We start from the raw sequence: 20,667 nt of genomic DNA, 5'->3' as shown, positions 1-20,667 counted from the left end.
ACAGCTCTTTCTTAACCTTTTTATGTGCAGAGCCTGAAGCTTGAATAATCTTGTCAGGTCTTTTCTGAGTGTGCTGCCAACACTGGGCATGCCTGTGGCCTCTTAGGTCTCCCAGAATATGTAGGAGCTTTGCAAAGCCTTTATTCCCAAAGCATCTCCTTCACCAGCCTTTCTTCCTTTCCTTTTTGCCCCAACTGTTATTCTTTGGTGGCACTGGCTACTATATTTGTCTTTAACTGTTTTTGACAAATGCTGATTTAAAATAATAAATTTTACGGTATTGAACTATATACTCAGTTTTTTTAAGATGGCAAAACACATGTGTGTGTTAATCATTCAGTCATGTCCAACTCTTTGCAACCCAGTGGACTGTAGGCCACCAAGCTCCTCTGTCCTTGGAATTCTTCAGGCAAGAGTATTGGAGTGGGTAGCCATTCCTTTCTCCAGGAGATCCTCCTGACCAGGGATCGAACCCAGGACTCCTGCATTGCAGATGGATTCTTTACCATCTGAGCCACTAGGGAAGCCGCAAAACATATATAGAGCATAATTTAAAGTGTTTGGTCTAAGAAGAATCAAGAACAGGTCATAGAAGAAAATTTAAAATCTGATAACAATACCTTGTATTAAAACACCTTATAGTCAGTAATTGTAGGTCTGTCAGTATTCTGAAAGAAAATGATCCTCACCCCTCTGGCTTTTCACTTGACTGGCTATAGCAGAAATCTGGTCAGCAGTTGTTCCTTCCTCAGCTATCTTAAGATGCAAGATTAGTGTCTGGGCTCTAGTTGATTTTACTGGTTCCAGTTAGGATTTGTTTCCCAAATATTGCTTGACAATGAAATTTTATTTACTATCCTTCATATACTTTCAGTGGGATCTGTACCAAAGCTACATGTTGTTTGATGAGGTGATAATGGGCAAAAAGCTGACCTAAAAGCCCTTTTTGCTAAGCACTATTTATATTTTGTTACTGGTTGGCATCAAACAAGGAGGGAGGGGTTCCTTGAGATTCCCAGCCTATAGAATTTGCTGATGCAGATTTTCATTGTTTAGATAAGCTTATGCTCCTGAAATGTATGGAAAACACTTTTTTCTTTAAAAAACTTTGTATTTATATACACACACACTCACTCACTCACTCACTCACTCTACTATAGTCACTTGGGAGAAGGCAATGGCACCCTACTCCAGTACTCTTGCCTGGAAAATCCCATGGACGGAGGAGCCTGGTAGGCTGCAGTCCATGGGGTCGCTAAGAGTCAGACACAACTGAGCAGCTTCACTTGCACTTTTCACTTTCATGCATTGGAGAAGGAAATGGCAACCCACTCCAGTGTTCTTGCCTGGAGAATCCCAGGGACAGGGGAGCCTGGTGGGCTGCCATCTATGGGGTCTCGCAGCATAGTCACTGGAATCATATTCAAAAACAAGTTAGTGGTATTTCTACCTCTAGGTCTCACACATAATTGTTACTTAACTGTTCAGTTCTACTTGAATATTGAATGTCCTGTACTCTGCTAAACATGATTTTTATTTGCTACTTTTAACTAAAAATATAAGTCACTTATTAATACTGTGGTCTTCTGAAAGGTAGGATTTAATGGTTATGGGTTGGGATAGGATACATGTTGGGAAAATAATGAAAAGCTGTTGTAAATTGAGATGTGTTTGAACATAGTTTAATGATTGGTTTGTGTGCAGAGTAAACAAAGTTCCATCAAGTTGCAAAGCAGAATTGACCTCCTTTTCATAATATTTGAGTCTACTCTAAAATGTAGTTTGTTTAAAGATGAGCATATAAATGTTTGGTAGCCTGATACATAAGAATAAGTAATTTACTTTAGAGGAACTGATTGCTGTTTAGTCAGAACTTGTTATCAAAGTAAGAGGGTTTATGTAATCCAAGATTAATGATAAAAACATCAAGGATGTCTGTCATCTGTTTTCTGCTGTGTGTTTCCATAGTGCTTCAGTTCCCTGACCCAAAGCACGCTTTCTTTCTACCCCGCACTGTGCGTGTGTTCAGTAATGTCCCGACTCTCTGCGACCTCATGGACTGTGGCCTGCCAGGCTCCTCTGCCATGGACTGATTCTGGCAAGAATACTGGAGTGGGTTGCCATTCCCTCTTCCAGGGGATTCAGAATTCAGACCTGCAGCTGCTGCATTGGCTGGTGGAGTGCTCCCACTGAGCCTCCTGGGAAGCCCTCGGCCCCACACCCTAGCACATAAATCTGTCGGTCTCTGCCTTTCTTTCATACACATACAACATAAGTAAGGCAGAATTATCAGTAATTCTTTTTTTAATTTTATTTATTTATTTATTTGTTTTTGACTGTGCTGGGTCTTCGTTGCTGAGCAGGCTCTTTAGTTGTGGCAAGCGGGGGCTGCTCTCTAGTTGGAGGGTGCCAGCTTCTCACCGCAGTGGTTTCTCTTGTTACAGAGCACACGCTGTAGAGCACAGGCTCAGTAGTTGTGGCGCACAGGCTTAATTGCTCTGCAACGTGCAGGATCCTCCCAGATCAGGGATCGAACCTGTGTCTCCTGCACTGGCAGGCAGATTCTTAGCCACTGAGCCACCAGGGAAGCCTTCTCAGTAATTCTTAATTCTGGACTTCCTAACAACGAAAAATGTTTGCGCCACAATACTGTTGTCATTAGTATTCAGTATTGGGGGAAACGCATATGTGCATCAGAATTGGGCCCACCCACCCCCACTGCTTAGAGGCTTACATTCGTATTATATGAAAAGTTGTTTTTTAGTACTTATGTCCTGTTAAGGATAAGTTCATAAAATGAGTTTAAAGGGCCAGGCAACATACATAGACCAGTCTGTCCCTGAACCTTACCCAAAGAGGGAAAACTATTTCTAGTATATTTTGGGTTTGGTGTTTAGTTTGATTATGACAACTTTGGAGTAAGAAGACATTTTTAAATCTCTCATCTTCATATTAGGTATGCTGTTGCCTTCCTTTGGCATAAATCACACTAATGTTTGGATTTACGTACAAGTCTCTCTTGCTTTACGTAAACACATTTTTTAGCAATTTCAGAGTTAATGAATTGGTAGACTGTTATTGTAGGGGCGTCCCAGGTTGCACAGTGACAAAGAATCTGCCTGCCACTGTTGGAGATGCAAGAGACATGGGTTCAGTTTCTGGGTTGGGAAGATCCCTTGGAGAGGGAAATAACAACCCTTTCCAGTATACTTTCCAGGGAAATTCCATGGACAGAGGAGCCTGGTGGCCTACAGTCCGTGGGGTTGCAAAGAATCGGACATAACTTATCAACCTGGTGTACACACACAGACAGACTATTGTAGAATCTGGAACTTTAATGCTTCAAACTTTTAGCTTCCAATATATCAAAAGTTTGTTAGTTTTCACTTCCAGTCCCTGGGTTTTTAAATACAGTTTTCCAAGACATGCTTGTTTTATGAAACACAGAATATTCTATTTTTAAAAAATCAGATGGTTTGGGGATTCAATTTAAATAATTGTTCACCTTTGTTTACTGTTATTAGAATCTAGGCTATTCTCAGTTATTCCTTAGACACTAAAATAGTTTAGGAGAAAAATGAAGCTTTCCAAATGCTTGGTTTATCATGTACATTAATGTATCCATATGCATCTCAATCAATATGCATCTCACACCTAACCATGATGTCTGGTAATAATAGATGCTCACTAAGAACTGAACAAATGACTGACTAAATTAACTATATTGTTGTTTTAAGGTTAAAAACTACATCTAACGCCAACCATGAAAGATCCAAGTCGCAGCAGTACTAGCCCAAGCATCATCAATGAAGATGTGATAATTAACGGTCATTCTCATGAAGATGACAATCCATTTGCAGAGTACATGTGGATGGAAAATGAAGAGGAATTCAACAGACAAGTTAGTTTTGTGTATAAATATTCTTTTTTATTAGAGCCCATGACAACCATCAAATAATATAATTGTACTTGTCCCTGAAGTGTGTTTTTCACCTGGTCCCTTATATAGGAAATACATGGATTTCTGTGCCACCACTCCTGTTTTATTTGGATGTTGATTACTACCAGGTTTAACTGCTCAATTGAAATAACCTTGGGAGGTTTTTTTGGTGTCTGACCCCAGAAATTCTGATTCAGAAGAGTTTAGGGTGGGACCTGGTAAACTTATTTTTTTTGAAGGTCTCACTCAGGTGGTTCCAGTGAGCAGTAAGATTTGGAAACCACTACCTGACACCAGTCAGATTGTCCTGTTGTGGTGAAAGTCAAGAGAATCCAGAGTAGACAGGCACAGCTACCAAAGTACTAGTTTTCACCTAAGGTTCTTGTTCTGACCAGCCCCTAAATCTGACACCACTGTTCTACTTTAGAGAACTCTCGTACGTTGTAGAGAACTCTCATACATTGATAGATGTCTTTATTCCCGTATTTCTTGTACCTGTTTTCATCTTTTGTCTTGTTTCTCCCTGATCCTGGCTTTGGCCATCAGTAGCCAGCTTGATTTGACCATATCTAGTTATATATATTCAAAAGTGTTTTTAAAAAAAAAAAAAAAGGTTAAGCAGTATGGTCTTCTGTTTCAATGACAGTGAAGTTGCTGACCCTCTAAAGATAATTTTTCCAGTCATTTTTGGGCGGGTTTAGGGTTTGTATAGTTCTGAAAGTATCATAGGTAATTCCGATACCCGGTCCTGCGTAAGAACACTTCTTTGTTACTTCTTCCCTGCCACCTTTAGTGGAAAGATAGAATATTCTGCTATGACAAGTAAAGACATAGCAAAAATCTAAACAGGTCTTTCCAGGTCTTAGAGAAAAGATTTTTTTTGCCTTAGCATAGAAGCAGACAAGGAAGATATGACATTGTGATTTTTAATGGTTTAGTTCAAGATACTTTAAGTCTTTCCTAGTGATGTCATCTTACCAAGTATGCTATAAATTACCCTTTATTATAAATCCAGATAGAAGAGGAGTTATGGGAAGAAGAATTTATTGAACGCTGTTTCCAAGAAATGCTTGAAGAAGAGGAGGAACATGAGTGGTTTATTCCAGCTCGAGATCTCCCACAAACTATGGACCAAATCCAAGACCAGTTTAATGACCTTGTTATCAGTGATGGCTCTTCCCTGGAAGATCTTGTGGTAAAGAGTTATTTTTTCACCTTTTTAAAACCTAGTTCATCTTTCTTATAAGTGGAAAAGCCAGCAGGCATCTGTTCTACGTCTCTTTCCCTTCAGAAATTCTACTGCTTCTTACTGTGGAAGCAGAGGCCTCCTGGTCTTACTTATGATATGGAGTGACTTTTGGCAGCACTCTGGAGCTAGTCTGATGAATAGATTTCTGACTAATAGATTTCTTGACACTACTTTTAGTTATGACAACTATGATACCTTAGGATACATAAATGTCTAAAAGCAGTCATTCAAAAGGGATAAGTATGTTCATGTGATTTGCCTATGCAAAAGTAGCTTGATGGAAAGGCTTTGCTCTGTCTTAAATATTTGGTGAAATTACAGATTTTTTTCTGAAAGGTAAAATTTTGGAGTTTTTTTTCCCTAACCCAGGATTTTCATTGAGTTACCCGAACTCCGTTTGGAATTGTGATTTAACAAAGACTTACAAACTCTTGGCAGAAAAGGAACACAAACCTATTTATATTTTTAGTTATTCCCAGTGTCTCATTGCTGATGGCTTATTTGTAGTAAAATGTTTTTTCAGGAACTGTGATAACTCAGCATCAGTACTAAAGTAAAACCTGATGATCCTTTTGCTAAAATTAAGATAATTTAGCCAGAATGTTAAACTTTCTCTCCATATGGACAATCTCTAGTTGCTTCTGCAAGACGGTTCTCTGGAATATACCCCTAGACTCTGTGAAGTCATTTTGTAATTGTCTTTTATTCACTGTGCAGTGATTTCCTAACCTGGTTGTACATCATAATGACCTATGAGGCATTAAAAACAAATTTTCTCAGGAACATCCCATCCATAAAATCAATCATCTAGACATGCTAATTTTTATAAGCATTCCCAGAGGATACTGCCAGCCTGTCCTTTCAGACATTTGGAAACTGTGTTCCTAAAGGGCTGTATAGAGAACACTGAAATGTACATTGTGGTATAGCTTTTGTTGCAGTAAAGGACAGTAACCCAATTAGGCAGATATGTGATCTGAACAGTCTGTTGGGGTATGCTTGCTTATCGCTGGATTAGTCACTCCACAAATAATTCTGATTCCTCTGAGGAAAAAAGCTCTTTGCTAGGCATAATATATAAGTTTACCTGGACCCAGTATCATCCCACTGTCTAGAAACTGCTTTGTTTGACTCAGTCTGTTTGAGATTAACTCCTTCTCGTTATTTTGTATCTTCCCAAAGTTTAGATTAATTTCCCTTGAGAGATGAGAATGATTATGTTTAAATTATCAAACTTAAATTATTGCTCCAAAATGTTGTTTAATATGCTTTGGTCTTGAAGTAAGTAATGCTGAGGGGTCAGATTCAATCTGAAATCCTGCCAGCATGCCTACATTTCAGGCCCTGAAATCCGTCCTGGTTTCTTTTTGTCTTGATCAATTTGCATTCAAAGATGTGGTAGAGGAAAATTTCCAGCTATTCCCTGTATGCTAACATATCTACTTAGGAAATTAAAGATTTAGAAATACACAATGATGGTGGTACAAGCCTCTAAGGCTCTGAGAGGCTTTGGCCCGTTCCTCCCCTAACTGATACAAAAACAGTCCCAGAGAGTGACTTATCCAGGCCTACGTAAGAATTTAGTTAGCAGAGCTGGGGTTCCAACTTAGATCTTCTGACTCCCCATGTAGTTTTCTTTTCCTGTCATATACCATGCTTCCTGTGGGAATTAGAATACAGCAATTGTAGAAAGACAACTCCATATTTTCAATGAGCATCATAAAGTAAAATTAATCCATAAACAATTCCCCAATCACTTTAATCATCATTTCAACACTTGTTTAATGTTTGCATAGTATGAAACTGGTTAAAGAAAGTCAGCTATCATAGTTAAATGAATAGAATCCTGTGTTCTGAGACATTCCTTTGGTGGATGTGCAGTTAGTGAGTTTCTGGTTACACTTAAGCAAATTTAATTTCAATTCCTACCTTCTGTTTAGGAAATTGATAAAATTTGATATAATATACATAGCTTACATCTGGTTCCTTCTTTCACTGCTATAGATGTGTTTTAATTCAGTTTGACCTTACCATCTGAATTCTTGCCTTTGTCTTTTATTTTTAGAAGATGGTTTTGCATGTGGATCTGGGTTGAATGTTTCTGAGTATCTGAAGCTATCTGTTAATGAATTTGCTTTTTTATGTACTTATTTTCCAGGTCAAGAGCAATCTGAATCCAAATGCAAAGGAGTTTGTTCCTGGGGTGAAGTACTAAAATATTTGAGTAGACGGGGCCCTCTTTTGGTGGATGTAGCACAATTTCCACACTGTGAAGGCAGTATTAGAAGACTTAATTGTAAAAGCTCTCTCTTGTCACTGTGTTACACTTATGCATTGCCAAAGTTTTGTTAGTCTTGCATGCTTAATAAAAGTGCTGAGACTGTTATTAAGTAAAAAGCTGTCAACATTTACTGAGAATAGAATTGGCCCCATGGCTTGAAGTGAAGACAGCAAGGAAAGAAGCACCAGTCAAGTTGTGTCAAAGCACCAAATTAAATGATCTCTAAATCTAAATTAAATTCTAATTGTTAAGTGAGTTCCTCAGTTCAGACTTAAATTTGCATTTGTTCCCATCAAAAATAATCTCCTTTTTGTGAAGAAGGCTTGCTGGTTAATTGAAATAATTCACTATAGACATTTAAGTATGTCTTTAGTTACTGAGGTTACAAGGTAGTGAACCTAAATCTGGCTTTTATGGGGTGTTATCATGTAAGAAAATACTGAATTATCCTATTGTTACATCTAAGAAAGTGTGATTTGAGAATTCCATCCTTTTCTAAGGAGTCATTGCATCATAGCTATTACCTGTGTAAAATCTAACATTTGACCAACCCATAATTCAATTGAACAAAGAAATTGTTACATATGATTTGAGTGGTGCTTTTCCTTGCTTTGGTAACCATCACTACAATAGTCTGCAGCACAACTTTTCTTTTAACAAAGCTAGAACAGTTTTGGCTTCTTAAACTTCTTATTTGGGTAGGTTAAGCTGCCATACGTGTTCAGTGTGAATAGTGTTTAAGTTGAAAATATTGTAAAAAAATTATATTTTTTCAAAAATATTTAAAAAAATAAATAATAGTAGAACTGAGCTGCTGATGTTTGTGTTTATTGGTGTTGAAATACGGACTCTCAAGTGGGTGTACTCACTTTAGTGTGGGCCCAGTCCCTCAGGACAACCCTGTTGGCAAAATTTGCTGAGAGAGCAAGCTTTATTAGACTCCATAATGTCAAATGTGTTGTTACATATAAGTATCTGTCCAAAATATAGCAGTAAAATAAATCCCATAGCCCCCTCCATAGCCCACCTCGGTCACCTCAGGCTGCAGTGTCAAGGCAATCATATAGATCCATGTTAAGAAACTTTCTGGCTGGCCAGTATGTTGGTAACGTCAGTATAAGCTCCAGTGGCTTCTGCCCTTCACAAACCATTGCTGCTCTGATTGGCCTGGTTTGCTGTTTGGATTCACCTGGATCTTTCCTCTTTTTCACTCTCACAAACTAATTTATAATCTTTATTTGGGATAGGCTGTCGGTCAACTAGCAATTTCCTGGTTCCACATACAATTCTGCCTCCTGGCCCTATTCTTAAATTTGGAGGGCTCAAGATTAAGAAGGCCATCTGGTCAGTTCTGGTTCACATCTTCCCTATGGGCCTTTGATGTCAGTACCTGTGCCTGGTGTTTTTTTAATGACTCCCTTACTAAGCTAATAAACAGGCAGGTTTTTTAAGACTCTGAAGTAGATGATGCTGTTTGGCTCTTGTTCTTTTTGGAGCCACAGTACCACCAGCCCTGCTCTGTTCTCTACTAGCTCAGTACCACAAGTGGCACAGCAGGCTGCCAAGTATATAAGTGTTAGAGGCCATTTCTCGAAGCCTAGATGGGTGGGCAGATGAGTTCATTTCCACATACTGCCACATGATCATCATGCAATATAATTAGAGCTTATAAACTTGAGTAACCTAATGATTAAGAGCAAAGACTAACCAGACTTCCTGAATTTGAGTCTAGTGATTGTGGGTAAGTCCCTTAACCTTTCTGTGCCTTAGTTTCCACCTTGTTAAAATGGTAGTAACAATAGTATCTATCTCAGGAGTGTATTTAGTTAATATACATCAAGCACTTGAGACCATCCCCTGGTACAAAGTAATAAATCACTTACTAGAGCTTTCTATCATGGAGTCATCTAAGCTAAGCTCTCACCTTGTTGGAACTTGTCCATCTGTGGCAATGTGCACATAAAACTACCTTTTTTTTTTAAGACCTTGAGATGACATCACCCCATCAGGGCCTGTATGGCATAGTTTTAGGGTAACTGAAATCATTCTGTTTTGTAGAGGTTTTATTACAACTATTGAGACAGAGCGCTTTATGTGAGAGAATTTTTAATATTCTTATACTTCTGTCAGTCATTTCTCAACCTTTTCCATGTCATGAAATATAATTTACCATACTGGATGAGTTTGCCTATAGCTACAGTCTATGACTCACGGGCTGTAGGTGACCCAGTATCAGTTCAGATACCCAAAGGCCGAAGGGATCAATATTTCAGCATACTTTTAACCTCCTACACAGTTAATGGCCCACACTTGTTGGGAAGTTCCACTGTCACTGTAAAATCCAAAGGCCAAAGGATCAATATTTCAGCATACTTTTAACCATGGCCCACACTTGTTGGGAAGTTCTACTGTCACTATAAAATGGCTAAGGAGTTCCACAAACGTGACTTTTTACCCAGTCTGCCTTTCCATTGAAAACGTTCAAATAGGTCACAAAAATGGAAACTTGAGTAGTTGTCTCTCTGGTTAAAGCATAATGTTGTGATTTTCCAACCCTCCCACAAAAGCCATAGGCTAACACACAGTCCTACCTTTGCTGGGAGTAATTTTTCAGACCTTGGTGTACACGGTTTCTGTGTTTTCTGGGATATCTTCTGGAACTGGAAGCTGGTTTTTTGACCTTGAAGGAAATCCTTTGAAGACCGGGCAGATAGGAATGTATTTCAGAAAGGCAATTCTTTTTACCATGCTCATCCCAATGGGAAAGTCATAGCTTTTCAGGCTGGAAGACATCTCACTGTCAGCATGGGCCCCAGCTTTCCACTGTATCAGACCTCGTTCTTCTGGACTTCCTGCAAGTGGACAACGGGGTCACCAAAGCCAACAATCCTCCGGTACCTCCCCTCCCCATAACTTGGTCATGAGGGAAGAATTCCAGAGTTATCTTGATTCTCAGTTTTCTGGTCCTGCAAAGTTGAATCTATGATCTCAGCTCCTAACTTGCCTATAGCTCTAGAGATCCCTAAAAGATACCAGTTATACATAATCAACAGTTACTGCATATCTGCAGTGTGCCATAATGCTCCGTGCTTAAGTGCTTTAAATTCATTGTCTAATTTCTTTGAAACATTGGTGGGAGGTATATATGCACTATTATACAAAATTATATGATGAAGGTTAAGTAATTGTCAGCCTTCACCTTCAGTATGGGGCTGGTATTTGCTGGGCCAGTGGGGACCAAGTAGTGCCTAGACTGCTGTGGAGGTAGGAAGGTATATTTTGAAATACCATAATCAGTATTAATATTCAGTATTGTGATTCTATATTTGGAAAATAAACTGTAATACGTCAGTCAAGCTAAGTAAAATCTTTGTTGGTGGTAGGGATACACGAGATTTTTCACAAATGGGGGAAAGTAGGTATGGGAGGGATTTGTGAATTCTCTGAGGTTTTCACAAGAGAGATGAGGTTGAAGACAAGTAAGTGGAAATTTAGTGCAGAGATTTCCACACACTGGCAGCCCAGGCCGAAAAACCCCATGAGTAGAGAAACCAGATGTATCCCAAAATCTCAGAGGAGGAGGCACTGAGGGAGGGCTGGGATGCTTGGGAGAGGCCACTGGAGGAGGCGCTGTCTGAGCTGGGCCTGGTTGCACAAAGAACAGATGGCAGAGGAGCTGGAGCTGTGGCACCAGACTGGGGCATCTCAACCCCACTCCTCACCACTGCTGGGACACAACCACCAGTGCGTGCTCCCCACCTGCCTTCCAAACCCCTCCCCGTGGTGCCTTCAACTCTTGTCCACATTCCAGTCTCCTTGGCCCATCCAGAATCATCCAGGAAGCACTCTGGATGACTCAAGCCCAGGCTCATTCACCTTACTGCTCTAAATTGCTTTCAACTCGGTTTTCACTTTCTATCTTGTTGGCTGACTTTTTGCCCTTACATGTCTAACTCAGGGCCATACTGGTAGGCTTCAGGAGCACTTGCTGAACTAAACTTTTTGCCCCTCTAAGGTTGGTCTGTGGGTAGGTAAAGAGGAAAGAGCAGATACAAAGTGGTCTATCCGCAAAGTGTACCCATCCCACAGAATAAAGCTGTATGACTCCATTATTGACTGGGTTCTGGGCTAGCCAGACCTGGGTTTGAGTCCAGGTTGTGTGACCTTAGGCAAATGATTTAACCACTGTGAGCTTCAGGTTCCTCATCGATACATATTGAAGGACTGTTATGTACTGTGCAGCATAATACATATAATGATTGGCAGGGATGGGTTAATGATGGGCATTTGGGTTGAAAGGAATGTGCATTGGTTGTTGGCTGGCACTCTGGCACTCTGAGGCTGTCAACAGCTGGGTAGCTTAATCCAGCTGCCCAAGTCACAAACCCCTCTGTACAGCTGCCTGCCCAGATGCCCTCCATCTCCCTGGATTCCCAGGGAAGGCTGCCACTCTCCTGTCTTCACACCCACAGGTCGAGCTCCAGGTCTCACCTCAGCTTCCTTTAGAGGGTGTGTGTAGCGGGGGAGCGGGCTACCATTATCAGGTACCAAGATCCATCTATTCACTGGACAGCTTCTACCAGGAGCTCCCTCATCTGATGCTATCTAAAATCCCTGAAAGTACCAGGGAGCCCTGCCCCTTCCCTATGTAAACTCTAACCCACCAGCTGTGCACAGCCAGCCCCTGATTCCTGTGCTTGGAGTAGACACTTGTGTCTTTAGAGAGGGGAAAGCAAGTGGAGCCAGCTATGTTTAGGCTGTTAAGTGGCAGCAGATGAAGAGCTATCACCTTGTTTTTCCAATCTCATCTCCGTTGACTAATGCAATCTAGCCCCTGTCTCCACTGAGCTTTCCTTGATCTTCCACTTCCCCTGGAACTCTCCAGCAAAGTGGTAGAGTGGCTGGGACACAGACTGTGAACTAACTGCATTGGATAGACTTTATTTAAATCCCAAATTTGCAGTGTTTAAAACCTTCAGTGAGTCGCCTAACCCCTGATTCTTTTTCCTCACATAAAATGGCATTGATAGTCCGCCTCACAGGATAGTTTTTGAGGATAAAATGAGTCATTTAGCTCCCTGCCTGACCCGTAAATATTTGGTAAATGCTAACAAGTCTTATTACTAGTCAGAGTACCTGGCGACATTTAGTTTTTATATTCTGGGGGCACATAAACATGGGCTAGGAGGATTCTCAGGGACCCCACAAAGTATCCTCCATGACCCCTGTAAAAAGCCCTGATACCAAAGAGAAATGTTAAGAGCTCTCCTAGTAGCCAGCATGACAGATCACTGGCATATCTGGAGTGGGTTTTGCCAAAATACTGATGCTACATTCCCACTTGTCCTATTCTAAGAAAACAAAGGCAACCCTCAATCCAGCGGCAACCAAGAAATGGCAAGGAAACAATTCATGGGGCCCAGGAATGACTCTCCTAGCCACATCCTCTTCAAGACCAAGAGGAAACTTGGCCTCTATGAGGCCAGTGGTCTCCCTCCAGCCCATCTGTTCCTGCTTCTCCCTGCAGAGACTGCATTGCATCTGACCTGGCCACAGCTCTGGAGACATCTGGTGGACTGCCTATGAGTCCACTATGGTTCTCTGTTCCCCTCCCAGGGCTGACCGATACCTGGCACTGTGTTGTCCAGTATGAAAGCGAGGCACCCACCCACGAACATCTCCGTGGTCAGCAGCACAGTCAAAATCTGGTCCACCTCAGGAACACCTGTGGAACAGGCCAAAGACCAGTGAATGTGACGGCCTCATCCAGAGAACAGAGCTCAGAGACGCTCCCCACTTGCGCAGCCTGCTGACTTTGTCGAGCAGGTGTGGAGATAGGACAGTACAATATCCGGACATTCAGGATTATACCCTCTGACTTTCCCATCCTTGGATTCAAATCTCAGTTCGCTGGTTGCTGCTTGTCCTGCAACAAATCATTTAACCCCTCTCATCTCTAACATGAAGATAGTATCTGTCTCATGGAGCTGTTGTGTAAAAGTAAAAGAGCACATGTAAAGTTAAGACACAGAAAATGTCTTAGTAAAGGACAGTTATTAATTAGCCACTTGGCTGCTAACTAACATCCAGAGTTGGGGAGGATTTGTGGCTCTGGCTGTGTGGAGCCTTTGAGGGAAGAGACTATGCTCAGAGTCAAGCCCATCATACCTCCCCCACCCTGCGATGGGTAGACTCGGGAATACCTGTGTTAATGACGTCCGGGTTGGAGTCCAGGTAATTGGGCAGCGTGAGACCGAAGAACATGGAAAATCCAAGCACGAAGAGGTTGCGAGAGGAGTTCATGTCCACGAACTGCAGGTTAGACAGCCCCACAGCTGTAATCATGCCTGAGGGCACAAGAGAACCGCTAGAGGCTCCTAGCCCGCTGAGTGGGCTCCACTCATTGAGACCACGCTGCGTCCTCAAAAGCACGCGCAACACTCACCAAAAAGGGTGCAGAACATCCCCCCTAGAATGGGGTCAGGGAGTGAGGCGAAGAGAGCCGTGAACTTGCCAATGGTGCCTAGAACTAACATGATGCCTGCACCATACTGCACCACACGCCGGCTGCCCACCTGCCAGTGAGCCAGGGGGTGGGGCTAGACCCAGAGGACGAGGCTGGGGGGAGGGTTAGTTGCGGGAGGGGAGGGGTGTGGTGGGTGGGCAGGGCCTGTTACAAGAGCAGGGCATGAATGGGTCAGGGCAGGATGTGGGCGGGACCTAGGCCAAAGTAGGACGGGTTTGGGGGAGGGCCTGAGGTACGTTGAATGGAGGCGGGGCTTTGGGGCGCTCTGGCTAATCCGGGCACCTTGGTAATCCCCAGGACGCCAATGTTGGGACTGGATGAGGTGGACCCGTTGCCCGTGCCCAACAGCCCCGCGATAATGCAGCAGATGCCTTCGGTGAAGATACCCCTGTAAGGAAAGGGCAAGTAGGGGCCTTGATCCGTGCTCTACCCTGGCTTGTGTCCTCCCATTGCCCTGGCCAGATCTCTCGCGTCTCTAGGACTGTGCGAGCTACAACTAACTGTCCACAGTCGTCCCCCACTCCAGGCCAGAGGGGGTCTGGAAGCCAGGATCGCAGGTCTGAATGCTAGTCCCACTGTCCTGGCACTTAATCCTTGGGTGGTTCTGGGCATCAACCTCCTCATCTGTAAGATGCGGACAATAGGAGTACCTGTCTCACAGAGCCATTAACGGATTGCATGAGAGAACGCACACCAAGGGCTAGACACACGGAAGGTTGTCAGTGACTGTAGTTTCTCTAAGACTTTGTTATTCCTCAGGTATTCGCAACAGTAAGTGATGGGAGCATCCTCACTTCATAAGTAAGGAGGACCAATCCTGGTGAGTTAGTGACTTGCCCAACTCCTTGTCCCCCTCCTCTGGGGTTCAACTCTGTCCCAATGTTTGCTTCCCGAGTGACCCTTGAGGGGGTCAGACATTAGGGAGGGCAGATGGGCATACCTGTTGATAGCGTGTACTGGAGGGGGTGGTGCACCAGCCAGGCGGGCACAAGCATAGTAATCCCCAATGGACTCAATGATGCCTGCTAATGTGGCACTAAACATTCCCAGGACGGCTGCTGCAGTCACAGTGGGAAGCCCCCACTGACCTGAAGCAACAGGGAGACAGGCGGAGGGATGCAGTGAGTGCTCCTAGCTGGGTCAGGGAGTAGAACAGGCAATACTTGGGTAGAGCAGCGGGAGGGGTAAAAGGATCTCAGGCTGGGATGGGAGCTGTACAGTTGCAGGAGCTTATTTGGGATCACTTAGTCATAAAGCTGGAGTGAGGCTATGTCAGAATACACTGGCACTCTGCCTGGAACACTTTAAATGTGCAGTTGATACTTATTATGTCATCAGATGGACTGGGGTCACCAGGAGCCACATTGATGGTCTCAGTTAGAGGCAGAGGGGCCCAGATGGGTTACTCACAGGGATAAGGGATGCGGATCCAGGGAGCAATAGCCATGATGTCCCCTCGGGCATCTGTTCGTGCCTGGAAGCCATAGGCTGTGGGGTCTGAGGGCAGCACGTCCGTCAGGGTCAGCACATAGCAGAGCAGCCACACAGTCATGATGGCTAGCACGATCTGAAGCGAGGGTGGGTGAGGGGTGCACCGAGGGCCCAGGGAGCCCCGTCCAGGCTGACCAGCTAACCCGAGCCCCAGTCCCATGGTACCCAAGCCCTAGCTCAGACCCCGGCCCCCATTCCTGGCTGGGGCCTCATCTTTGCCTCTAGCTCCCCTACTGCCCTGGCCCTTTCCCCCAACCTTGGCCCTGGACATAGGTCCAGCCCCTGCCTTGGTCCCAGCCCGAGCTGCCTGTCAGCTCCTCACGGGAAACATCTTGAAGATCTGGACGCGGAAGAGAGTGAGGCCCTTTCCCCAGCGGTAGACAGGCAGCAGGAAGGTGAGGTTTCGCAAGTACTGGGAGAAGAGGATGATCAGGAGAATGGAGCTGAGGGCAGAAGCACAAAGAGAAGATGGCTGGTGGGCTGTGCTGGGGCAAGAGCCAAGGCTAAGGGGGCAGGACACGAGGGAAGTGAGGGACTGGGGCTGGGCAAGGACCAGGCCTGGTGCCCACTCACCAAGCTGAGATACCCCAGTGGGAGCCTGCTCGGTCACCAGCAGCTTGGAAGACAGAGAGACCAATGAGCGAGACAGTGGGGGTGACTGTAAGAGGCCCAATGTAACTGAGCAGGGCCCCAGGCAGCCCCATCAGCCCAATCACCACCTCCACCATACTGGACACCATGATTGCACCCTGGACCTGGAAAAGCAAGATCAGCTGTAAGTCACTATGTAGAGGCCATGACATCTATGTTTAAAAAAAAAAAAAATTCCAAGGGGCTTCCCTGGTGGCTCAGTGGTAAAGAATCTGCCTCCCAATGCAGGAGACACAGGTTCAATCCCTGGTCCAAGAAGATCCCACATGCCTCGAAGCAACTAAGCCCGCACGCCACAACTATTGCGCCTGTGCTCCAGAGCCCAGGCACCACAACTACTGAGCACATGTGATGCAACTACTGAAGCCTGCAGGCCCTAGAGCCTGTTCTCTGCAGCAAGAGAAGCCACCCCAACGAGAAGCCCATGCACTGCAACGAAGAATAGCTCCTGCTTGCCACAGCTAGAGAAAAACCCACATAGCATCCAAGACCCAGCACAGCCGGAAAGAAATAAATTAATTAAATAAAATCATAAAGAAAAAGTTCCTGGACCACATTCTCGCATCCCCCAACTCAGCAGTGGCCTTCCCCTCCATCTAACCACACTCTCAAGTCCAGGTCTCTTCTGCCCCACATGCAAACCCACCTCTCGTATCCGGGGGTGCCAAATATGTGAGGTATTCAGGGGCAGACTCCAGTTACCGTAGATCTCTTCTGTGGGCAGAGATGGGAACACACACGTGGACAGAGAGAAAGTAAAGATGCTGCCCTGAATGGACACAGGACAGCCCTGACCTCCAGGCTCCAGGGATTCCCCTTCCAAATGCAGACCCCAGAAATGCACCCACCTTCTGGAGGGCATTTCCATCTCTCTAGGGCCAGGATGGCTTTCGCTGGGACCAGAAATGCAAAGGCACTGGCCTGGAACAGCGGCAGCCTGGAAGCAGAGGCACAGAGCCACAGGGACAGGATGGGAGGTGGGGAGGCAGGAACAAGAGACGGGGAGACGGAGCGGGGGACCGGCACAGAGAGAGGCACCGGGAGAATCACCGGGGACAGAGACACAGAGGAACAGGGGCCGGGGCAAAACAGAGGGAACTCACTGAGGCCTCAGGCCAGACTCGGGGACATTTTGGGTGCCTAAGAAAGAAAAGAAATGGAGCCCCTAACCCATAACATGCTCCCTTTCCCTCTGAGCACCAGCTCCTGCACTGTGATGGGCCATGGGCACGGGAGTGGATAGCTTGGCTCCTGTGTGCAATCTCTGCTCACAACCTTCCTTCCCACAAACAACCATCCTTAGGCCACCCAGGCCTAGGACTGTGCACAAGGGCCAGGGAGCCCCCAGGAGGACAGGCCACTGAAGGGGCCCGCAAAGGCTCTGGAAGCAGGAGAGCGAGTGGTCCCGATTACCCAGAGTAAGTCTTAACAGAGGAGAGCCCAGCTAGGCACGTTCCTTTTCCTGAGGACCCCCCAGGGGTCCAGGGTGGGACCCCAGCTACCTGCCTCTAAGTCTGGCCTGGAAGCCAGAGCAGCAGGTGGGCACAAATAGCAGCTCTTTGTGTCTCACGAGAGCCCGAGAGCCCTCTGAGACTGCCCCTGCTGTGTGGGTCGCTGCGTGTGTCTACGGGAACGGGGTCGGAGGTACAGGTGGCAGGAGGTACAGGAGGCACATGGGCAGCTCACCGGATGCCCAATGTGGTCTGGATGAGGGTGGTGATGCCCACACAGGTGAAGATGGTGCCAATGAGCTGGCTGACCATGTACTGGTCACGGCCCACACACAGCGCCTCAGCCAGCAGGAAGGGCACGGCGATGGTGCCGCTGAAGCAGGTCAGGTAGTGCTAGGGGCGGGGGAGAGTGGGGGACAGCGTGTGAGGCAGGGCCCAGGGAGCCCACCCGGAAGCAGGGGGGCCTCAGAGCCCTCACCCTCCTTCAGTGGGCCTGAGCCCAGGCCAGCCCCACCAGGGAGCCCACCTGGGACTGATACTCTCATAAGGGACTCCCGCAGAGCGACTGCTCACCTCTCTGGGAGTCGCCATCTGCCCCAAGTTAGTCCCGCAGCTCCTGTGGGGTGGGCCCTCCTCCCTGTCACTGGCGCTCCCCCTGGCGGGTGATGCGCCGTCCCTCTCAGGCCCTATCAAGCCTCTTCCCCACCGACTTGCGACAGTCACTGCTGCTGACCTCAGGTTTCTCTTCCTGTTACCCAGGATGACCTCGTTGGCCAGGGAGGGGGCTGGGATCCTGGGGTGGGTGCAGGGTGGTCGGGGTGGGGGTTGCGCAGGGGGCAGGCCTGGGAAGACGCCCACCTGGAAGCCCAGCAGGATGCACAGGTACCAGGGCGGCACATCTTCAATCTTGTACAACATGTCAAACTTGGGTTCTGTGGACAGGGACACTGGGGGGTCCCTCGTGGAGGTCCCTGCCGAACCCAGGGACTCATTCTGGGGGCGGCATATAGAAGAACTCAGCAGGGAGCGTTGACACCCGGAAAAGTCCATTCTGCTTCAGAAGCAATCAGGTGCCCCGAGTGGCCTGTCGGCTCCACAGATTGGGGCCCTTGCCCTCCCTCAAGCTTCACCTACCCAGCTCTCCCTTGGCCTAGCTACACCTGGCTCCCACCTCACATTGCCTTGTGCAGGAATGAGTCCACTGTGCTGGCTCCAGGAGCCCCCAGAACCTGGGCCTTCTAGCCAAGGGAATGGGCCCATGAGTCAGAAGCCTGGAAGTACCCCAGGAAGAGGCCAAGAGGGCTGAAGACCGAGACAGACCCTCTTGGACCCACTCTGGTCCCACTAGTGCCCCGGTCCTTGGAGTGTCCACTAGTGGGGGGGGTGGTAGGCTGGCCCCCTGCTCGTTCCAGGCTGGAGTCAGCCAGTCCCAAAGCAGAAATCTCCTTCACCCCCACTGCCACCCCCACCGCCTCCCCCAGTTGCCACATTCCACCTAGGACAGTCACTCTTGATCCAGTTCATCAGAACTTTCCTCTCTGCCCTCCCAGGGGGCAGGCTTGCACAGCACCCCACCCCCACCCACCCCACCCCATTCCCACTCATCCCGCAGCACCTGTGTCTGGCCCTCAGCGTCCTCCCGGGCCCTCATCTTTGGGCCACAGGTGTGAGCCGTTCCTGAGGAGAAGGAGGGATGGCTTTACGCAGGCCAAGGAGGACTTTACTCCACATATCAGGCATTGTTTGAAGTAAATCTGTAACCAGATCTCTATCACTGATTGCGAAAGGAGGGCCCAGGTTGAGGTAACGTATTAACTCTGGCTGTAGTGGAAAAGGCCGCCCAAGCCTCTGCCACATGTACCTCCTGAGCACTCCCTTGCTTGCCCACACCTGAGCCTGGGCACGGGCCATGAGTTTTCCAAGAGAGGGCCAGAGTGAGGGTGAGGAGTGGACGACCTTGAAAGGGTGCCAGGCCCTGGGTGAGGTGAGGAGAAAGGGAGTGAACCTGGGCACATATGATGTCACACTCTGAATCAGGCTTTTCTCTACTTATTAATAAAAAGTTAATCATTATCATCATCATAACCCATCTTGTTATTGAGGAATGACTGCATGCCAAGCAACATCCTTGTATTGTCAAGTCTAACCCCAGGCTCTGGGCGCTATTAACCTGTTTTACAGCTGATGAAACAGATTTAGGAGATGTGATCTGACCAAGGCCACACAGGTCGCAAGGTTTTAGAAAACCATTCCAAAAGTTAGGTTTGCCTGAATGCCTAAACCCACTGTATTTATTTCTACATTAAATGTCATAAAGGACTGCCCTCCCCACCACTACCGCTCAGGGTCCCTGAGGCAAAATCAGATAGGCCCAAGGAGCTGCCAGGGCTAGCCTGGTCTTGCCTGTCCTCTGTGTCAGGACAAGGATTCCTTTCCTTTCCTCCCAGCCAGGACCAGCTATGTGATCTGTGGGACCCAGTGCAAAATGAAAACCTGGGACCCCTGTTCCAAAAGCGTTATAAATTTTAAAACAGCAACAGGAGAGCATTAAACCAAATTGGGGCAGGCCTTTCTAAGCGTCAGGCCCTGTGTGATGGCCACACAGCCCCTGAAGCAGCCCTGGGCCAGACCATCTTCCCCTCCTAGGGGTTGGAGAAAGCCCAGGGGTTGAGGCTTTAGGCCAGCGGGGGCTGACCCCGAGGTCCCAAGTTCAGCTCCCTTCCATGCCTTCCCAGCCCCCTTAGGATCCACCTACTTCTGGGTCGCTGTGCCCACGGCCAGGCCCTGCCCCGAGGGCTCCCAGGCAGCAACGCTGTCCAGCTGGGTAGCAGCTTCATGTCACAGCCCTGAATCCAAAGGCTTGTCCAGCCTCCAGCCTGTTGCTCCAGCCTCCAGCCCGTTGCTCTGCCTGCCTGTCCTCTCCTCTCCCTTCTTGGCTACTGCTCCCAAGTTCCCAAAGTTGTCTGACCAGTTCAAAGCCTGTACTCCTCAGCACTTTCCTCCCCACCCTCTTTTCCTTGTTACTCCCTAGGGGGCTGGAGAGACAGCCCCACCCTTTCCACACACTGTCCTTTGGTC

The 20,667-nt window shown here is 46.6% G+C and overlaps 2 protein-coding genes across 5 annotated transcripts in view; one reads left to right on the top strand and one right to left on the bottom strand.

Annotated features, from left to right (window-relative positions):
• PAIP2 (poly(A) binding protein interacting protein 2) overlaps positions 1 to 8,280 on the top strand; it is a 17,436-nt gene extending 9,156 nt beyond the window's left edge. Inside the window, exons 2-4 of the mRNA XM_040239984.1 lie at positions 3,738 to 3,901; positions 4,956 to 5,135; positions 7,348 to 8,280. Of these exons, the coding sequence (XP_040095918.1) occupies positions 3,764 to 3,901; positions 4,956 to 5,135; positions 7,348 to 7,404 (375 nt within the window). The 5' untranslated portion in view covers positions 3,738 to 3,763 and the 3' untranslated portion in view covers positions 7,405 to 8,280. The remainder of the gene's footprint in view (positions 1 to 3,737; positions 3,902 to 4,955; positions 5,136 to 7,347) is intronic.
• SLC23A1 (solute carrier family 23 member 1) lies at positions 5,874 to 20,667 on the bottom strand. 4 transcript variants are annotated; one of them, XM_040239953.1, is made up of 16 exons: positions 20,345 to 20,667; positions 19,205 to 19,266; positions 18,448 to 18,582; positions 17,825 to 17,982; positions 16,987 to 17,075; positions 16,785 to 16,852; positions 16,061 to 16,242; positions 15,810 to 15,930; positions 15,407 to 15,563; positions 14,937 to 15,084; positions 14,279 to 14,384; positions 13,916 to 14,045; positions 13,674 to 13,817; positions 13,100 to 13,195; positions 10,062 to 10,322; positions 5,874 to 6,849 (listed from the first exon to the last, which is right to left on the bottom strand). In XM_040239953.1, exons 1-15 carry the CDS (start codon positions 20,424 to 20,426, stop codon positions 10,081 to 10,083), a joined length of 1,920 nt encoding a protein of 639 aa, XP_040095887.1. In that variant the 5' UTR covers positions 20,427 to 20,667; the 3' UTR covers positions 5,874 to 6,849; positions 10,062 to 10,080. The 4 variants fall into 4 exon arrangements, with proteins under 4 accessions (XP_040095887.1, XP_040095889.1, XP_040095890.1 ...); XM_040239955.1 differs by having other exon boundaries at positions 19,205 to 19,564; positions 20,345 to 20,433; XM_040239954.1 differs by lacking the exon at positions 5,874 to 6,849 and adding an exon at positions 8,167 to 9,802.

This window comes from Oryx dammah, unplaced genomic scaffold (genome assembly GCF_014754425.2).
Source record: "Oryx dammah isolate SB20612 unplaced genomic scaffold, SCBI_Odam_1.1 HiC_scaffold_5, whole genome shotgun sequence".
NCBI lineage: Eukaryota > Metazoa > Chordata > Mammalia > Artiodactyla > Bovidae > Oryx > Oryx dammah.
This window is presented reverse-complemented; position numbering and strand designations above follow the sequence as displayed.

What these genes read in the sequence shown, in the direction of transcription:
- SLC23A1 (XM_040239953.1), bottom strand. Translation starts at nt 20,426, where the DNA reads ATGAAGCTGCTACCCAGCTGGACAGCGTTGCTGCCTGGGAGCCCTCGG. An exon ending in GCATCCTGCTGGGCTTCCAG is followed by an intron (nt 17,983 to 18,447) that starts GTGGGCGTCTTC and finishes CCCCGCCCCTAG; the next exon opens with CACTACCTGACCTGCTTCAG. An exon ending in CCCGGACGTCATTAACACAG is followed by an intron (nt 13,196 to 13,673) that starts GTATTCCCGAGT and finishes CCTGTTCCACAG; the next exon opens with GTGTTCCTGAGGTGGACCAG.